The sequence below is a fragment of the Sphaeramia orbicularis genome, chromosome 1 (genome assembly GCF_902148855.1).
Source record: "Sphaeramia orbicularis chromosome 1, fSphaOr1.1, whole genome shotgun sequence".
Lineage (NCBI taxonomy): Eukaryota > Metazoa > Chordata > Actinopteri > Kurtiformes > Apogonidae > Sphaeramia > Sphaeramia orbicularis.
This window is the reverse complement of record NC_043957.1, coordinates 52,983,205-53,002,459: the sequence shown is the minus strand read 5'-3', so window position 1 is coordinate 53,002,459 and position 19,255 is coordinate 52,983,205. Positions and strand designations below refer to the sequence as shown.

The window sequence follows — 19,255 nt, the reverse complement described above, 5'->3', positions numbered from 1 at the left end:
CTTTATTTCTAACATATGGAACAGACTGCACTTATTAGGGTCTAATTCAATATGTCCTCAGTCATTAATTTATGTTTTGACATAAAGACGTTAAACATAAGACATATTAGTTAAATAGTGATGACTCTTGCTGATGTGACAGTCATGATATTCGTGTTAAATCACATCCGATAACCCAAACCTTTCCCAATAAGCGTTGCCAAGTTGTGCTGAGTCAAAAACCACAATAATTCCAACATTAACCAAGACTTCACCACCTCACGACTTACTCAGATCCTCTTCCAAGGACCCAATACTCCGACAAAACATGTGAATTCCACAGTAGTTCCAACCTGTAAGGTCTCACGTACTCCTTATATCGGTTTACAGAAACTCAAAACTAATTCAGTGAGACTAGTGACGCCACCTAGAGGACAGAAGTGGAAAACTACAATATAATTTACCCATAGAGACTCAGTAGTACTTTTGTGTCAGTTCACAAATGTTTCTCTGTATGTGACCTTTAAGTGATTTATCATCATTTATAATAGTATTATCCTCCTGTATTTTTTCGGTCAAAATCAAGTATTTTCCATTATTTAATTTGCTAATCACATAAATCAGGGGTGTCCAACCCTGGTCCTCCAGAGCTACTATCCTGCATGTTTTAGATGTGTCCCTCTTCCAACACACCTGATTCAAATGATAAGCCTATCATCAAGCTCTGCAGAAGCCTGATAACGACCGTCAGGTGTGTTGGGAGAGGGAAACATCTAAAACATGCAGGATAGTAGCTCTCGAGGACCAGGATTGGGCACCCTTGATGTAAATGTTCATAAAAATTCAGATTAAATTTGAGGTTTATTATATGAAAAACAGATAAAATTGAAGAAAAAAAGTTACTTTCAGTAAAATATATTAACTAAATATAAAGCAAGTGTCTCCATCCACTGTCATTGATCAAACTCCATGTGCTTTACTGGTGTTGTTGAAGATGACAGTACGGAGCCTCTGAACATCCAAATGGGTCATGTCTGATGACAATGAAAAGATGACAAACTGTATTTTACACCAATTATTTCCATGGATAGATAGGATTAATAGATCAACAGGTATTAAACAGTTTAGATCAGTAGATGCTTTTGGGCACCGGTGAATGTTTGGGTCTTTATGGGTTAGTATTCCTGCTCGTTCAAAAACACAACAGGTCAGATATAATTTTCCCACTGCTTTAATAAAGATGGTTATGCGATTAATGACAGAGGAAAATACAAATTTTTTCTGAAAAAGAAACAACTAAACTTTCAGTGCTTTAGACTATGAGGTTGCCCCACCGGTTGTACACTGGACGTACAAAGATAAGAACTGCAACTAACAACTTTCAGAACTTTGCTCGGTTTAACAGATTGGACGTTATGGTACTGCTTCACTTTCATTAGAAGCCAAGTGCTGTTTTAGGAAGTCAGTTGGAAAAGGGTCACGTTTACTGCTTGGAGAAGAATTCTTTACTCTTCTCAACATCAGGGACGATGGTGTCGCTGCCAGGTTTCCAGCCAGCAGGGCAAACTGCAGAGAGGAAGGAAGGGCAAAGTTTTAACCACAAGGCTTAGGTGAGACATGCTGAACCATGCACACCCTGAGGTCAAAGTACACAGGTTAATAGCCATGAGGGTAAACCAATACTGCAAGGCCAATGTGTTCCAACAAACATAAAAGTACTAAACAGACCACTGAAAGCCCAGGGTTCTGCACTAAACACCTTCAGTAAAAGCAAAATGGACTTAAAGTAGGAAAAGTAAAATGGAGTTGTGCAGTCAAATATTCCTCATCAGCATTTTAATATTACATATCCAATATGTTTGGAGATTCATATTATGCTGCTTTAAAGTGACATTATAATTTTTAGCTATGCATGTCATTTCAGCTTTGTGACAATACACTTTCCAGCACATCCAAGAGTTTTGAAAAAATGTAATTTCAAAGTTAATTTTACCTTTTACAATATCTCACTCAAATAAACTGGGGTGGCTAGTTAGTAGGAAAATACAGAAAAGAAACAGCTGAACAATTATCCAGTGTTGGTGAACTACAATCGTAGGTTGAACTGATGGGTAGGAGGATGTGTTCTTACTAAATCTTGACCTAATTTCCAAAATAATGATGATTCTATCCTCAACTGCTTATAACTACACCAGTTTTAGTTGAGTTTATCCTAGTACTTCAACTGGAGTTATTCAGACCATAAAGAAACTGTTAATTCTTCAGATTTTCACAAACATAAAAAAAAGACAAGAAAGGGATAAAAATCTAAAAAGCAACTACAGCTATGAGATGAACACCATAAAGTATTTAAAATGAACTACAGTGCTTGTACGCTGCATGCCTTGAGTTCTGTATTCGAGACAGACAATCTACTTTTATCTGAAAATGAAGCCGCTGTGCCCTTTCTTTACTCACCCTCTCCATACTTGTCGGTGTGCTGGAAAGCCTGGACCAGGCGCAGAGTCTCATCCACAGAGCGGCCCACGGGCAGGTCGTTGATGGTGATTTGTCTCAAGATACCCTTGTCGTCAATCACAAACAGACCCCTGAAAAGCACCAATACAGATGCTTATACATTAGTGTGAGACAAGACAAATAAAATACAGTGTATGTACGTTGTGTTTTTTTTTTTGGTATGGTGTGAATGCTGAAAGGCTTTTATCTGAACGACCAACTGAGTTTATAAGTGAAATACTGGTCAGGAAATAATCTTTAGCTCGCGTCCGTGATTTGTTTCCTCTTGTTAGATACTCCTTTGCAAGTAAAAATGTTGAGACACACATTAAAGCAGCTTATTTGAAAATAAGAATAATGCTTGTCATTTACTCTTTCACAACTAGAGGCATCTGATCAAAGTAGTCATTGTTTGAGATTTTCTTGTGATAAGATGAGTAGAATTGAGGAAAGATTTTTTTTTTTTTACCTGCTGAGGGTTTCGGCTGTAGTTTCAGCAGGAAGTGTTTGACAGCTCTGATTAAGGCTAAAGTTAAAGCTAAAACCATCAGCAGGTTAAAAAAAAAAACAAAAAACAAAAAAAACCCCATCTTTCCTCAGTTCTACTTGTCTGATCACAAGAAAATCTGTAACATTTGGAATGGAAGGCATGACGAACCTAATCAATCCAAAGTTGTCATAGTCCAGTGGAGGAACATGGAATATTCCCATAAAAACAAACAGTGAACCTGACCTGAATGCAATGCCGTCATCGTGGAGCACACCATAGTCTGTGGAGATGGACTTGGTGAGGTCAGCGACAAGGGGAATCTTCATGTTACCCAGACCTCCCTGCTTCCTTGGTGTGTTGATCCTGTAGGAAAATCAATATTTAGTGATAAACAAAAAAAACAAAACAAAACAAAAAAACATAGCATTAGTAAGTGTACACTGGGCACTAAAAATAAACAGTTTAATCCGCTTTAATGTTGTATGTCTCTAGTGGCTTTGAATGGATAAATGTGGTTGAAAAACTAAAATGTTCTAAAAAAGTACCTGAATACCAAAACTGATGTCTACGTAACTGAATCCATGCTAATTAAAAAAAAAAAAAAAGTGACCGTGGTGTTTTTATACATCCGGTGTCAAGAATGCCTCAGGACTTTGAAAAAAGGCATCTGAAACAAAATTAACCCTATGAAAAAAAAAAAAAAATCTCATTGCTCTCTGACATTCTTCTAGAAAGTAAGTCAGAGCCAACTATCCTCCGTACGTTGAACCTTATCAGGACTGTGCAGAGGAGCAGAACGGCACAAGATAAACTGATAAATGAGCTCAGTCATTGCGTCAGATCTTCCCTTTTAACGGTGAAATTGCCATTTGCCAAGTGTGGATGTCCACTTTAATAATACAAATAAAATTTTTTCCCCATATTGCACAAATAGCAAATACTTACAGTTCTTGCAGATCAACTGGAATGTAAACAGGTTATACACCAAGTATATGTTTAAAAATACCCCAAACACATCAGTTACAGGTTGCCTGGTGGTAGATCTTTAAAGGCTGACATAATAACAGTAGTTTGTATGTATAAAACAGCCAGTTAATCAAAATTTTGACATACAAACACATTGTCTAAGTCTGAAATTACAGTCGCGGAAAAAATTATTAGACCACCCCTTGTTTCCTTTAATTTCTTGCTCATTTTAATGCCTGGTACAACTAAAGGTACATTTGTTTGGACAAATATAATGATAACAATAAAAATAGCTCAAAAGAGTTTAATTCCAGGGCTGATATCTAGCCATTTTCCATGGCTTTCTTGAAAATAACCAAAATTACTTCAGTTCTTATATCAAAATCTATGGCACTGTACTGTCAAAAACAGAGCTTTAGGCATTCCATGTTTTCTTCTCTGGCTGTTTTAGTCACATGATACACACAGGAGTTAGTACTTGATTGCATAACTATTGTTTTTGATGACTTTGACGGTCTAATAATTTTTTCCACGACTGTATTTTTTTCACTTTATTAGAAACCAAATACTTGATGAAAAGGACAAAGTCAAAATAAAAAACCACAAATAAATAAACAAACCACTGGGAATCAAATTAAAGGTCATTCATCAATACATGTGTAACATCAATCATTTCCAGCCAGTAGTTTACACAACGTCCCATTGGCGTTGATTAATTATTCTATCGCTACTCTCAACAATAACAAATTCTCACCAGGCCAAGTGACTGAAGTGAGAGTCAATGGAGGCCCCAATAACCTCGCAGCCGATTTTGCGAAACTCATCAGATCTGTCGCTGAAAGCCACGATCTCAGTGGGACACACGAACGTGAAGTCCAGAGGGTAGAAGAAGAGGACCACATACTTCCCTAAAGACCACAGACAGGATGAAAAACAGCAACCATTAGGTCTGGTGAAGGGCGAAGTCAAGGGAAGGTTAACATATGGTCAAAAAAAATTAAATTAAAATAATCTACACCAAACTTATATTTTTGGGTAGGTAATTACTTACAGTTTCAGGAAAATATATTGAAATGAAAAAAAAAAATTGTGAAAAAATTAATTTGAGGAGTTTTATGAGTGTGAATGTTTGGAAAGTGACAAAGTTTTGTGCCGTCATTCTGGGTTCATTATATAAAGTCTCATTAATAAAGTAAATTTATTCCAAACACATTGATATTTGACTATCATATTATTTATCTCATGTTCTAAACAGTGTTTAAAATTAATAAATGCATATATCTATGCAAAATACATTTGAATATAATGTCAATATTATTTCTATGTTGTAGATATTGTAAAAAAATAAATAAAATATAATATTGATAATTTAAAAAAAAAAAAATGTTTAATTTGATATTTACTTTTGTTGTCCATCCGTGACGTTTTTGGCTTTGTCCATCCATGATGCTGCCATTTGTCAAAACTCTTGCTGCTCAGGTATGATAAAATATTATTTTCCTCTAACCAATTATTAGGTTGTAAAATAGAAGGTTTAAGGTGTACCCTGAACACATTTTAGGATGAAAATGTCATAGGAACTTCACTTTTGAGAACTTCGTAATTCTTCCAAAAAATAGACTTTTTTTTGTCCATTTGTGACACAGTACTTTTTGATATCTTTCATTTACAAATATTTGAAACAAAATTTTGCCCTTTGAATATGTTTAAGATGCCATTTAAACCTTTCCAATCATGTGTAATATTTGTTTTAAACTTGTCTGGTTCAAAAGTTATGAATCAAAAAGTAGTGAGCTGTCCATCTGTGACGCCCTTGATCTCACCCTGAAGTCTAACGACATTTGGTAAAGGCTTAAAAACTCTGCATACAAATGCTAAAGTCTGTTTGAGGAGAGCAGACAGGCAGGAACTGTACACAGCAAAGTGTACACACCAGTGTATGCACAGCCTAAGGATGGGAGAGAAGAAAAAAAACAGTTACCTCTATAATCCGACAGCTTGATGTCCTTGAACTGTCCATCCACAACTGCTGTGGCTTTGAAGTCTGGGGCAGGCTTGCCGATCTTAGCGTTTCCAGCAGACATGGTGTTGGTGATCGAATACTGAGGACAAAACAGATGGTACTTATAAATATGAGAGAATTACTGATGCACACAGACTACTGCAGATGAGTGGAGTCACAGCAGGTGGAGACTAGAACTCAACCTGGAGATCTGAAGGCAGCCAAGTACTCTGACACTTTAAGCAGAAGATCAAACATGACATTTAGGCTACAAAGATCAAGTGTTTGGGATCTAACCAGGCACTCAGGTTTAGGAGATCAAAAGCCTGTTCAGTCACATGCAAGTCATGTTCACCCAGCAGGGAACAATAGACCATTAGGGAGCTTACATAACATAATCAGAAATACCCAATGCATATATAATTTTTTTTCCAAGGAAACAGTGTGCATATGGGTGTATATACATAGACTATATGACATAACAGGATACGTCTTCAATTTTGCAGTCATATAGAAACTAAAAGAAAATTCCATTAAGTTGCTGATTTTATTGATCCATTAGACCTCCCCGGCAACAACGAACGGGTTCACTCTTTGTAACGTAACCCAATTGAAGATCTTTAAATAAAATTTGCTCAGAAGACGTTTTGTTGGTTATAAATGATAAAACCAACAAATGCTAACAATGCTTTGTCACCTCGTATTATCTGTCCGCGTGCTGCTGATTATTATTGGCCAAAGTTCAACCGCGCAGTAGAGAGGCTTTACATTTGTCATATTAAATTAAAAAAAAAAATAGCAAGAGTGAGTAAAGACAAATAACACCAGTCTTGCATGGAAGTTGCAGCTCCGTGGGACAAAGAAAGAGTGAGGAACAGGCCCAAATACTTGAGGAGGGGAGCAAGTGACCCGCACTGCTTTGGCTAGCATTCAGTTAGCTTTGTCTACTGCACCGCTTCTCTTTGGCTCTATTCTCTTCCCGTTTCAGTGATTAATACTCCTGTGTCGAGGGTGCAAATAGATGTAAGTTTAACAAAGTGAAGGAGGATGAAAACGCATAACATTCTGACTCACCTGTAAGTAGAGCCGAACAGAAGTTCACAGAGCGGTGGTCTGCAGGCGGCTGGAGGAGACGGGCTCACAGAAAGGAGGCGCGAGAGGTAGGCGGGCCAGGGACGCCCCCGGAAGTGAAAACAACACCTGTCAAAGTAAAAGCTGAAACTAAACCAACGTGTTACGTAAATCCATAAAGACCCAGTGCTGTTTTTGTGGCAGTTCCCAAATACATTTTTTCTCCATATTTAACCTTTCTTAAGTGATTTATCGCCATTTATTGTAATATTATCCTGCTTATTTTGTATTTTTTCAGTGTAAATCATGTATTTTCCTCTATTTCATTGATTGCTCATGGTTGATGCTCGAATAAAGTTGAGAGTTATTATACAGAAACAAACAATTGAAATGAAGTGACTTTTTTCAGAAAAGAGATATCAATAACTGAACATAAACCAAGTGTCTCCATCCACTGTCACTGATCCAACTCCTTGGGTTTTACTGATGAATCACTGTTGTAGACGACGGTGTTTTCACGTACACTACGGAGCCTCTGAACATCCAAATGGGTCATATCTGATGACCATGAAAGATGACAAACTGTATTTTACATCACTTATTTACATGCATCGATAGGATTAGTGGATCAACATGGACTAAACCTTTTACATCAGTAGATGATTTTTGTCGCCAATGGCTGTTTGGGTCATTACGGGTTAAATAAATAATAGAGATGCAGAAATTCAGCAATATCTTTTCTACGGAAGCATATTGCATTCACATGGAAAAATAAGAATCAGCTGTATTTCTGAATCAACGAGATAATTATCTCGTAAAAACAGGGGCCGATTTGGTTTTTGATTTTTTCCCCTATAAAACCATTACTCATAATTATGAGATAATTCTCTCATTAATTAGGAAAAACAGAGCCGATTTTTATATTTTCATAGTCTGTGTGTGATCATAGTGTATTTGTTCAGTGAGGTGTAACACTTTAATATGAAAACAGAGTGTGTCCTATATTTACCTGGTCAACAACACTGCTCAGTTTTGGACAGCAACTAGTGAAAATATAAAAATCGGCTCTGTTTTTCTGAATTAATGAAAGAAGATATCTCGTAATTGAGAGTAAACGGTTTGATGAAAAAAAAAAAAAAAAAATCAAAGCGGCTCTGTTTTTTTTACGAGATAATTATCTGGTTGATTATAAAACAGCCGATTTTTATTTTTCCATGTGAATGCAATACGCTTCCGTATTCAGGTGTATCCGATTATCCTGAAGCTTTTATTTTGAAAAGTACAAATCACCGGTAAAGGGTGGTGAGAGCTACCATCCGCTACATTTGGTGTGTTCACCGTAGCCTGTATGCTGAAGCCTTCTGCTAGGTCTTTTAGGTAAATAAATTTTTATTATGGTGGGATACATATAGAAGTCCATGACCCCTTTGAGTTATTGTGTATTTTACCAAAATGAAACGTAAATTGTGCAAGGTTGCAAGCCAATGTTATCGAGCCTCTAGAGCAAAACAAAGGGAAGCAGAGGGTGTAGCCATGCTAGCTTTGATAGCTTTAACTTAGAAGATGCTTGTGTAACTAACTGCAGTCTAATAATGGAATGTGTTGTGTTAGTCTCATTGGGTTATTATGCAGATATGTCATCTTGAAAAACTTTAAGTTTGATTGCTTGAGTTTTTGTTGAGAAGCCAAGTTTAGTGTCTGTCATAACCTCTTAACCTGTGTTCACAGGAGTTCAAAGCAGTGACATCCCTGTGTTTTAAACCCACCACATAATAGTAATAATAACCAGCCATGGATTCACCAGGTGAGAGTGTAAGCACAGAAATACATTTATTTTCATGATTTCTGATGTTACACACCCTGAATGTCTTTACTGAAAGTTGCCAATGTATGCTTAAAAGCACATTCAGTTTCACCTTTTACATAAAGTAAACTGTTTGTCACATTCAGAATCAGCTTTGTCAGCCAAGTATGTGAACACATACAAGGAAATTGGCTTGTTTTTTTGTTTTTTTCCTCAGCTCATGACGTACAATTTCAACATAAACCCAAACACACTTAAACATAGGCCTAATATAAAACAAACATTCAGCTAGAAACAAGGACAACAATGGGTTTGAAAATAGTTAAGATAAATATGAATAACTGGATAGGGAACAAGGGAACCAGTCTATATATATATATATATATAAATATATATATATATAAATATCTATCTATCTATCTATCTATCTATACATATATATATATATATATATATATATATATATATATATATATATATATATATATATATATTCATTCATTCAATTTTGGTGCTGTGTAGAGCTTTTCAGAAAGTGACCAGATCTTGACAAGTGTTTGTGTGCCTGTTTTGTTATAATGCAACCTTTAAAATGGAGGCTGTCATTAATTGGAGACACTAATACTGAGTTTTGTTCTGATAATCTCTTATATGACCTGTTCTACAGGAGTTGCTCAACCGGTTATGTGTGAAGTCTGTGGAACATACTTTGAGACACGCCGAGGGCTCTCCAGCCATGCCCGCCTGCATCTACGGCAACTAGGCGTCACATTGTCAGAAACCAGTGGCGCTCCAATAGAACTTCTTTATCAGTTGATCAAGAGAGAGATGGTTCCCTCCCAGATTTGAAAGCAGATTCTTATGTGACTGGACTGAGCCCTACAGGAGACCAACAGGAGTCCAGTTTAGTATCAGAGGATGAAAATCCCTCTCTCAAAGCAGGGGACAGAGTTATCACAACCCCACAGAAGTTGGATCCCCAGGGATCTCCAGTCAGATTAAAAGAATCCACTCTTCTCCCTTTATCTCCATCTGCTCTCAGGATGGCTGAATCTAGATTAAGTGAAGGTACCTCTTCCTCCTTAGGAAACTTAACCAAGCCACTCTGGGCACCACTGGAAACTGATGCCCCGATCACTTTAGGTATGTCTGAATGTAAAGAGGTGCCAAATGCAATTTCTTTATGAAGTTTCAAAGCTGTAGATGCACATATATAGATGCACATCTTAATATAATATGTATACGAACAAGAATTCTTAGACTTTACAGTTTCTATCATAAATGTGTCTTTCCATTGTTGTTTTTTATTAGTAGTGTTAGTCCTAGTGAATAGGTATTTTTATTTTATATTTTTGTTTGGAGGAATTGACAAGTTTTACAGTATTTAACAAAGCTGTGATTTATAGATACAGTATAAGGTGGGATGAAAGAATGACGCTCAAATACACCAAATATGATTTACAAAATGTTCTATGAAGGTCCTGTATTTAGCAAAACCATCTTATTCTTGTTCCCCATAAATAGTTACCCTTAAGAAAAACCAAAGCTGACAAACGGGTTTTTTTTTTTTAATTGCTTGTTTTAGTTTGAGTCTTAACTGAATATCCTCCTGAGACCCAGCAATGCATTTTTGTCCTCTGTAGGGGACAAGAGTTTCACAGCTTTACTTTGAAAAAAAAAATCCTGTCCACTGCAAAGGACATTCATTCTATGAAAAAATAAATAAAAATTGTATCTGAAAATCTGTTGCATTATGCTTTTTCCAATCAAGACAATTATTTAATGTAAAAAAAGCTAAACATTTACTTTCCTGGGTCTCAGGATATAACACAATAATCTGCTTCCAACTCATTAACCTTCTTTCATCCTTTTTCTCAATCTTATGACTTCAGACACCAGTGATGAGGTCCATGTGTGCCAGCTTTGTGGCTGCTGGTACGAGACACGAAAAGCTTAGCCAGTCATGCTCGAGTCCATCTGCGTCAAATCGGAATCGCTGACAGTGAAGTCAAAGGCAGCCCTATTGAATATCTCTTACCAAATCATGGAGGATGAAGATGTCAAGCCCATCAGCAGTGAACAAGAGCAATCAGCTCTGACAGCCCTCCAAGACCCTCCTCCAAACGTCCTGCTGATCTGTCCCCTCCACCCATATCTCCGGCACCAGCAAACGGCCAAAAGGACTGGTGGAGTTTACTTGTATTCTGTGTGGGGAGATGTTTGAGAATCGCAAAGGCCTTGCCATCCATGCACGTTACCACCTGCGTCACATCGGGGTGAATGACTTGCTGGGGAAAAGCTCTGCGATTGAGACGGTCCAAGAGCTGGTGACACCGCGGGATGTTGAAAGGGCTCCATCCGCTGAAAACACCAAGCTTAAAGCCAACTCATCTGCAGGACAGTCTCCAGCCACGAGTTCTCCCCCTAACTCTGCCTCTGTCTGCGGCTCCTGGCCAGTCCCAGACGTTTTCCCCCAAAGCATCCTCAGTCTCCTCACCGGGCTCCAAAGGACTAAAAAAGGGTTTCGCCTCGCAGTGGACCCCCTCCTTCGGAAGCCAAAACGGAGCTTGTGGAACTGAGGTTTCTGTTCCAATGCGTGGATCCGCACCATTAGCAGCTCTCCCACTCAGAAGCCGGCTGGTCCTACTATTGTTTCCAAGCCTCTTGATGCGGGTAACACAGAATCCTGTTAATTCTTGATGTTCATATCATTCATTCATAACCTTTATTTAAACACGGAGGTATATTGAGGACGCAACCTTATTTCCAATATAGCCGAGACAAAATAAACATTTGAGACATACAATGGACATATCAGAAATACCAAAAAAGGAAAAGTGACAAAGATGAATTAAAAACAGAGAGGTCTACTTAAAAACAGGAACAGCTGGAGGTAAGATAAGATGGAATTATGGATTTCAAACACAAGATATGTAAAACGTACAATGAACATATCAGAAGTACCAAAATGTAAAAGTGACAAAGATGAACTAAAAACAAAGACATCTACTTGTTAGTGAAAGAGCTTGCAAACTCAATTCTGAATTCTTGTAGAGTGTGACTGGTAAATGGAGGTGTCTATAGTCACAGTTGAGTTTATAATACTTCTTGAAATTGCAAAACAGCTGAAAGCAATGGATGCATTTCAACCTGTTTTCATTTTCATAAGCATCACAAATTTTCGTCTAAAGTCAACAAACGGTAACAAATTTCAGCTTCAGCATTACTTACTTGTATAGCTCTTTTCATTCAGATTGTAGCCCAAAGCACTTAACAGTATAAGATCAAGACTGATGACCTGGACAATGAGAACTTATACAAACATCAACACAACACAGACAAGATGTTGATCAAATTAAAATGAAGAAATCTTGTGTAGAAATCACCCAGAGACTACAAACCTACAAGGTACCTAAAATCTAAGAAATCCACAAATACAAATCTTTAGACCTAGATTTTTTTTTGTATCATTCTAGTACTGCAACCCTTTCAAGGATGTGGCACTAGACTTTGACCTTATGTGATCAATTCGTATTGAATCAGATAAATTTAGACCAAGATTATTGTTGTTTTTATACATATGTATATATGCTCTTTTGTTTTTTTGATAGTTTATATAAGGGTAGCTGATGGTGAACAGGGTCTTCTTTACCAAATGGGGTGAATTCATGGCACATGTCAATGCGGTTGCTTTTTTCAAGCACAGTTTTTCAGGTAGTCTTATGCTGTTTATTTATTGCACATTTTGGTATTGCAGTGACAGTAAAAGTGCATTATTTAAATACCTATGAAGTGCCACCCAAACTGCTCTAAAGTGTCTGGACTGTAGAGGAACTCTCTTCTCTGTTGTTGGCTAATTGTTGCAAACCTTAGGAAGTCTGTCATCCATACATGTGTATCAGTACCTTAAATTTCTCTCCACCCTGTCTCATTGTCCCCTGCAGATGTACAGTCTCCACCAACGGTCTTGTGTGATTTCTGTGGCCAGCTGTTCGACACCCGCAAAGCTCTGTCTTGTCATGTCCGCTCCCATCTGCGCCAGCTCGGCCTCACATGGTCCATCAAAACATCACCTATTGATCTCCTCAGAGAGGTCATGATGCAAGGTGAAGAAGGCATGAAAGTGCCCAGTGGGGCTTCAGCGTCCGGCAAAGTCACAGGGACACCTCAAGGCTCCAGAAGGTCTGTGGACAGCGTTTTGTCTGGAGAACCCTCCTCCAAACCCTCCACTTCACCTCTCGACTATTCCATGAAAGAGAAATCTCCACCTGGCAAGACGGGGACCTCACCGATTGGTAAGAGCTCATTACAATTCAGTTAATGTAACCTTATGACTGTAAAGCAGTAATTATTCCATGTGTAGGAGACTTTATTGAACGACACATCACCCAGTTTTATTATCACTCCAGTGCCCCAGAGACTGCATGTAGTGAAAACTCCTGATATGAGGGAAAACTGGCTTTTGGTTCTATCAAATGAGTTCCCTGCAAAAATCAAATCTTACCAAGTGTATTTTTCTCATCTCTACACACAATATCTCATCACACTTAAAATAAGACATAATCACCTAAAGAGTACCTTTTCAGTGAGATATGACAACTTATTTTTGACAGTAGATCTTGAAAATCTTATTTCTGAATAATGAAATCTTACAAGAAATTTTCAGTTGTTCCATATGCAGATTCTTTTGCTTAATTCAAGCAAAACAATCTGCTAATCTCTCTTTAGGTGATTATGTCTTATTTTAAGTATGATGAGATATTTTGACTAGAAATGAAAAAAATACACTTGGTAAGATTAAGATTTTTTTTTCCAGTGTTCAGTTTAACACAGACAGCTTCACTCACCACTAAATCAACTTTGTATTTTATTTTTTGTCAAATGCTGTCAGTTTATCAGGATACTTTACTGTCATGGAGTCACACTGAGGGAATAATAATTTACATTTACAGGATTATGTAAAGGACACAGGACACATGCTGCTGAATAATTTGTGCAATAGAGGTCCACTTTGTTTTCCATTTATGTAATTTTAGTGCAGATTACTGAAATCATCTTGGCTTTTGTTTGCATGAGTCCAGAGTCTGTTGTGTGGTGTTTATTCAGTGCCTCATGCATTTTATTTTTGTCAGATTGGTGCATAACTGAATAAATATAGGCCAGTCCATAAAGGAATTACTTGGCAAATGATAAATGAATGGTCAGTGCTAAATAAATTATGTATATCAATATATTGATTATTAATTTTTGCCCCTCCATTTATTCCCCACATCTGCTAGTTTTTCACATTTACTTCATAACAGCATGTGTTTATTTTTGCACATACGTTTATTTTTTTGGCTCCCAGTAGGGAATCACCATCTCTTATAGTAGTTTTGTGTGTTCATGATGTACATACTTAACTCACAGTAAAAGTACTTAAAACTTGAGTTTCACTCTCAGGGTTCATCGACACAGAATTAGGCTCAGATTATTTTCTGAAACAGGCCCTAGATTGTTCCTCACTCTCTCTGCCCTTGTCTCATGTTTCTTCTCTACCATTCACCAACTTACTTAGATTTACAAATGCCCCAAAACATACAGTATTTAAAAGTTTAATTTATTCAGTTATCACACAAAATACTCTTAACGCATAAAGATCCAAATATCCACCATCAACCAGAGTCTTCTACTGATCTAAACTGTTTGTTACCTGTTGATCCACAAATTCTATCAATACATGTAAATAATTGGTGTAAAATGCAGTTTGTCATCTTTTCATGGTCATCAGATATGACCCATTTGGACGTTCAGAGGCTCTTCTACAACACTGATTCACTAGTAAAACCCATGGGGTTGGATCAATGACAGTGGATGGACACATGGTTTACAGTCAGTTAATGATAGATTTTACTGAAAGCAGTCACTTTTTCTTCAGTTTCCCTGTTTTGTGATATAATCATTGAATTTACTCTGAGCTTTAATGAACATCTGCATGATCAGTGAATTAAATATAGGAAAATACATGATTTACATTGAAACCTGCAAAATAAAGAGGATAATATGATAATAAATAGTGATCAATCACTCAAGAAAGGTTAAATAGAGAGAAAAATTCATTTGGGAATTGACACAAAAGTAGCTGTGGGTTTTTATGGGTATAAAGAGTAAAAACAGTACCAAGACAGCATGTGTAAGTAGTGACTTAACAGCCCTGCTTGCATTATTATCAGTTTAAGTTCTTCCCCAGAATCTTATGACATATTCTTGCTACTTTCTGTTGCTGTCATTTCCACTGCATGCATTGAAATGCATATATGCCAAATCTGTCTGTGCTGAAGGACTCTTTCTCTTTGCGTTAGACACCTCATGTGAGCTGTGTGGGTTTGACTTTGAAAACCGTAAGGCTCTGGCCAGTCACGCTAGGGCCCACCTCCGACAGCTGGGCTTGTATGAGTGGAAGGCAGAGGGGGCGACTTCACCGATCGAACTCCTCAGTGAGCTGATGCGGAAGGACCCGGCTAGGGTGTCGGAACTCACCCAGCGCTTTCGTAGTTATATGAAGAAGGTGGGCTGTGCTTTTGGATCTGTTATGCTCTGGATGTGAACGCTTTATTACCTCCGCCAAGGAGGTTATGTTTTTGCCAGGGTTTGTTTGTCTGTCTGTCTGTCTGTTTGTTTGTCTGTCCGTTAGTGTGCAACATAACTCAAAAGTTATGGACAGATTTTGATGAAATTTTCAGGGTTTGTTGGAAATGGGATAAGGAAGAAATGATTAAATTTTGGTGGTGATCGGGGGTGGGGGGGGCCACTGATCAGCTTTGGCGGAGGTCTGCGCTCTCCGAGTGCTTCTAGTTAACTAATGTGAAATTGTGACCGTGTGTTAATTTTCTGTTCAGGCCCAGAGAACATCTTCACCTTCGCTGTCCACGGACTCTGACTCTGTGCCGGGCAGTAGCCTGAAGATTATGGGGCAACAGTCTGAGCACAGGGTCCGCAGAGAAGACCCTGGGGCTGCTACCAGCTCAATGAGACAATTGCAAGGCCATACTCGGCCTGTGGCAGCCCCAAGGGGTAAGTGACGAGCACCGTGGAAAGGCCACTGGACAGAGATGGTCTATATCAGAACTGAATAAAACATCATTTACTGTATGTTTGTTTTTCTCTGTGATTTTAGGAGTCCATCAAAAACATGTAACCACAGGGGAGGAATCCAGCTCTCAGCAAACACCACGGTCTGGCAGCATCCCTGCAATGCTGCCAAAGCCCCCACTTACCCCCTTGGTCAAGCTGGTGGGGAAAATCTACTCCCTCAAATGCAGGTTAGATTATACAAGAGAGAGGATCCAGTTGGTAATTAAGTGAAAGTTGTACCATTGAGTCATGTTCAGTGGATCCCCTCAAGGCTGTGTGATAAAACCAAATCTAGCATGTGTCATTTCATTTGCACATAGATTTTATCTGGATATAGTATATCATCTCACAGTTGCCTATTTCTGCAAATTCAGTGAACAATTACATGATATAAAATAACCACAAAAAAGTTTTAAATAAATAATAAGTAAATACAGCACTGTTTTCATCTGTGCTGTGAAAAAGAAACCCAAGTTTACATTTCAATAATGCTACCATGAAGAATATGATTTGCAACACAATTAAATAAACAGTATAGCATAATATAAAATGATAGATGTTCTATTTTTACAAGTTATACAGAGCATCTCAAAAAAGGAACACTGTTGAAATTCGACGACCACAGAAGAAATATAGCAACATGCATGGTAAAAAGGGTTGCATATCAGGCGATTATTAAAAGAAAAACTGATTCAGTGCAGAAGGGGGCTATTAAAATGTGAACACCCCCACCAAAAATTTTTTGCAATTGTGCACAACTAGTGATAGCTGATAAAGACCAACAGATACTGGTTATCAGGTACACAAAAGGAGACAACTGACCCAGAACATTCCATTCTTAAAAATTTTACTGAGCAGGTCAAACCTGTCTCAGTCCATTTCAACCCTGATTCTTCTGGTTAACCTGCCAAGAACATTATGCTTCATTGGGCCTTTTCTAACTACCTGTTCAGCAGAGCTTAGGGCCCCACCCTGCACTGATTTACCCAAACACTGCTAAACAGTGCCTCTCTGAGTTGAACTTCCAGTCAAAAGCCATTTTACTGTTGAATGAGAATCTTTTGTTACATTGGCCTTCATCAGGATATGACCAACATTAGAGCAAAAGCCAATATTTTAGTCAAACTGGAAATAGAGCACTAGCACTAGTAAGCAATGTACAGTTGAAAGATCTGTTTTGCTGCAGGTGATATGTATGATACATACTGTCTAAATCATGCATGTTACTTAATTTACTGTAATTGCAATTTTCCTGATTATTAGAAAAAACAACTGGACTGTTCCATTTTTTGAGACACCCTGTGTATCACACAGCCCCAGGCAGCCTGGTATTGTCAGATATTTCATTTGTAATGTAAGAGAGTAACTGCGTTTATAAATGATGTCATTTAACGCAGTGAATAGATCACAGATCCCTTCTTTCTTCCTGTTCAGGTTTTGTGATGAGGTGTTTCATGGACCTCTGTCTGTTCAAGAGCAGTGGATTACACACCTGCAGAAACACATCCTGACACTGGGCTATAAAGGCAAAGCATCCCCTCCTACTCCACCAGTGGCCTCTCCAGCCCTCGTCCACCCAGTCGCTGTCTAGTCTATCAATGCTTTCCTGCAATTAACATTCAGTTTTTAAATGTCAGAGACAAAGCCTGCTCCTTTCATGTGCATTTTGGTGTTAAAACATGAAGTGAAATAGATGTTCCCTTTTTGCCCTAGAGAGGGCAACCCTGAGCCATATGAGAAAAGCAGCAAAAGTCCAGTCGATTTGGAAGACCACTTAATAACTTGGTGCTTTCGTCTCCCATGCACTTAAAATCTGTCCATTTTCACCAAAGGCATAGGCTTGATCTAAATAGTACCCCTCCTCCTCTACAACATCCTCTGATCTTTGTCATTTGTAATTTATTCTTTCATTTTCTCTTAGAAAGTCTTGAACAAATCATCACCTGAAGCGCTGAGGATGCAGCTGCTTCTCCCTCAGCTGGTCCTATGTCTTATCACCTCTTGGTTTAGTTTGAGTCTGTAAATTATCTCATTCTTTACATTCACCCATTTTATGTTTACCTCTGCTGACAACTGGACTGTCAGTCCACAGGTTGGAGAAGCCAGGGTTATCTTGGTAGTTGGCATTAGATGACACAGTGTTCACTAACATCAGCTGACATTATTTTCCACAGTGAGGAGGCTGGGGACGTTGGGTAATGATGACTTGTGAGTTCATTTCTTGTTACTGACGCTCTGGCTGGTGAAAACAATCCTGACATCCCCTCTCCTCCCACATTTCATCCACATGCAAACCTATGCCCTTGATTTGTACAGATGTTAGATTTGAATGTTTATTTCCAATCTTGCATTTTTTTTAAGATGATGTGAAAATGAAAATTGTATTTGTATTTCTATTATTTCTCCTGATGACACCAGAATGGTTGGTTTTTCACTGTGATGCACCGTTTCTCCTTCGCCAGACTTTGCCTTAATCTTTGTTTTATGAATTAAAAAAATAAAAAAATAAAAAAATAAAAAATAAAAAAATAAAAAAATAAATAAATAAATAAATATATATATATATATATATATATATATATATATATATATATATATATATATATATATATATATATATATATATATTAACCTCCTGAGGCCCTGCATCTGCATATGATGACATTGCATTTTTGATTTCATACAACTTATACTTTACTATTCCTCTTAAGATAAACCCGTTGTCCTCATCTGTCCATGCTAGCATTCAACTAATATTCACAAAATCATACTAGTATCAGAACACGATGTTGTCCGATTCAGTCAACTCACTCTATAGCCCAAGTCCAACTAAATGTGGACAAGATGCAAAACCTTGTCGGTCACTATGGTTGGAACATGTTAATTACACCAAGTAACATTTGTACTGTGATATGACATGCAAATTTGGTAACTTGCATTAGTAACATGCTAAGATGATATGACTTAACCCATTAAAATCCAAACAGACACTGGCAACTAAAATCATCGCCTGATCTAAATATGATATATATAGAGAGAGATAGATATGGTGAAATAATTGGCGTAAAATACAGTTTGTTGTCTTTTCATGGTAATCAGATATGACTCATTTGGACGTTCAGAAGTTCCGTAGTGAATGTGGAAACAGTTGTCTTCCAAAACACCAATTCAGCCGTAAAACCCATGTAGTTTCATTAATGATAGTGATTGGAGATGCTTGTTTTTACGTTCAGTCATTAATATCTTTGTTGATATCTGTTTCTGATATAATAACCCTCAACTTTAATCTGAGCTGTTATGAACATCTACATGGTTAGGTAATAAAATATAGAAA

General features: G+C 37.6%; 2 protein-coding genes across 3 annotated transcripts; one reads left to right on the top strand and one right to left on the bottom strand.

The window, feature by feature from the left end:
* Positions 1-1,194: 1,194 nt before the first annotated feature.
* Positions 1,195-7,118, bottom strand: prdx2 (peroxiredoxin 2). Its single transcript, XM_030145983.1, has 6 exons — positions 7,008-7,118; positions 5,913-6,033; positions 4,686-4,839; positions 3,209-3,328; positions 2,437-2,567; positions 1,195-1,545 (listed from the first exon to the last, which is right to left on the bottom strand). Exons 2-6 carry the CDS (start codon positions 6,013-6,015, stop codon positions 1,463-1,465), a joined length of 591 nt encoding a protein of 196 aa, XP_030001843.1. The 5' UTR covers positions 6,016-6,033; positions 7,008-7,118; the 3' UTR covers positions 1,195-1,462.
* A 1,190-nt stretch (positions 7,119-8,308) lies between these two features.
* On the top strand, positions 8,309-18,419 carry LOC115427960 (protein Wiz-like). 2 transcript variants are annotated; one of them, XM_030146727.1, is made up of 9 exons: positions 8,309-8,381; positions 8,733-8,808; positions 9,479-9,951; positions 10,701-11,481; positions 12,753-13,103; positions 15,150-15,355; positions 15,687-15,861; positions 15,965-16,109; positions 17,356-18,419. In XM_030146727.1, the coding sequence occupies exons 5-9, from the start codon at positions 12,905-12,907 to the stop codon at positions 17,510-17,512; spliced, it is 882 nt and encodes a 293-aa protein (XP_030002587.1). In that variant the 5' UTR covers positions 8,309-8,381; positions 8,733-8,808; positions 9,479-9,951; positions 10,701-11,481; positions 12,753-12,904; the 3' UTR covers positions 17,513-18,419. The 2 variants fall into 2 exon arrangements, with proteins under 2 accessions (XP_030002587.1, XP_030002578.1); XM_030146718.1 differs by having other exon boundaries at positions 9,476-9,951.
* The last annotated feature ends 836 nt before the right edge of the window (positions 18,420-19,255 follow it).

Bases quoted from the DNA above. Each gene is read 5' to 3' on its own strand.
- prdx2 (XM_030145983.1), bottom strand. From the start codon at position 6,015: ATGTCTGCTGGAAACGCTAAGATCGGCAAGCCTGCCCCAGACTTCAAA. The intron at 3,329-4,685 runs GTGAGAATTTGT...ATTTTCCTACAG, and splicing joins CACTTCAGTCACTTGGCCTG to GATCAACACACCAAGGAAGC. The intron at 1,546-2,436 runs GTGAGTAAAGAA...TCCTCTCTGCAG, and splicing joins CACCGACAAGTATGGAGAGG to TTTGCCCTGCTGGCTGGAAA.
- LOC115427960 (XM_030146727.1), top strand. From the start codon at position 12,905: ATGATGCAAGGTGAAGAAGGCATGAAAGTGCCCAGTGGGGCTTCAGCG. The intron at 15,356-15,686 runs GTGGGCTGTGCT...TTTTCTGTTCAG, and splicing joins TTCGTAGTTATATGAAGAAG to GCCCAGAGAACATCTTCACC. The intron at 15,862-15,964 runs GTAAGTGACGAG...CTGTGATTTTAG, and splicing joins GCCTGTGGCAGCCCCAAGGG to GAGTCCATCAAAAACATGTA.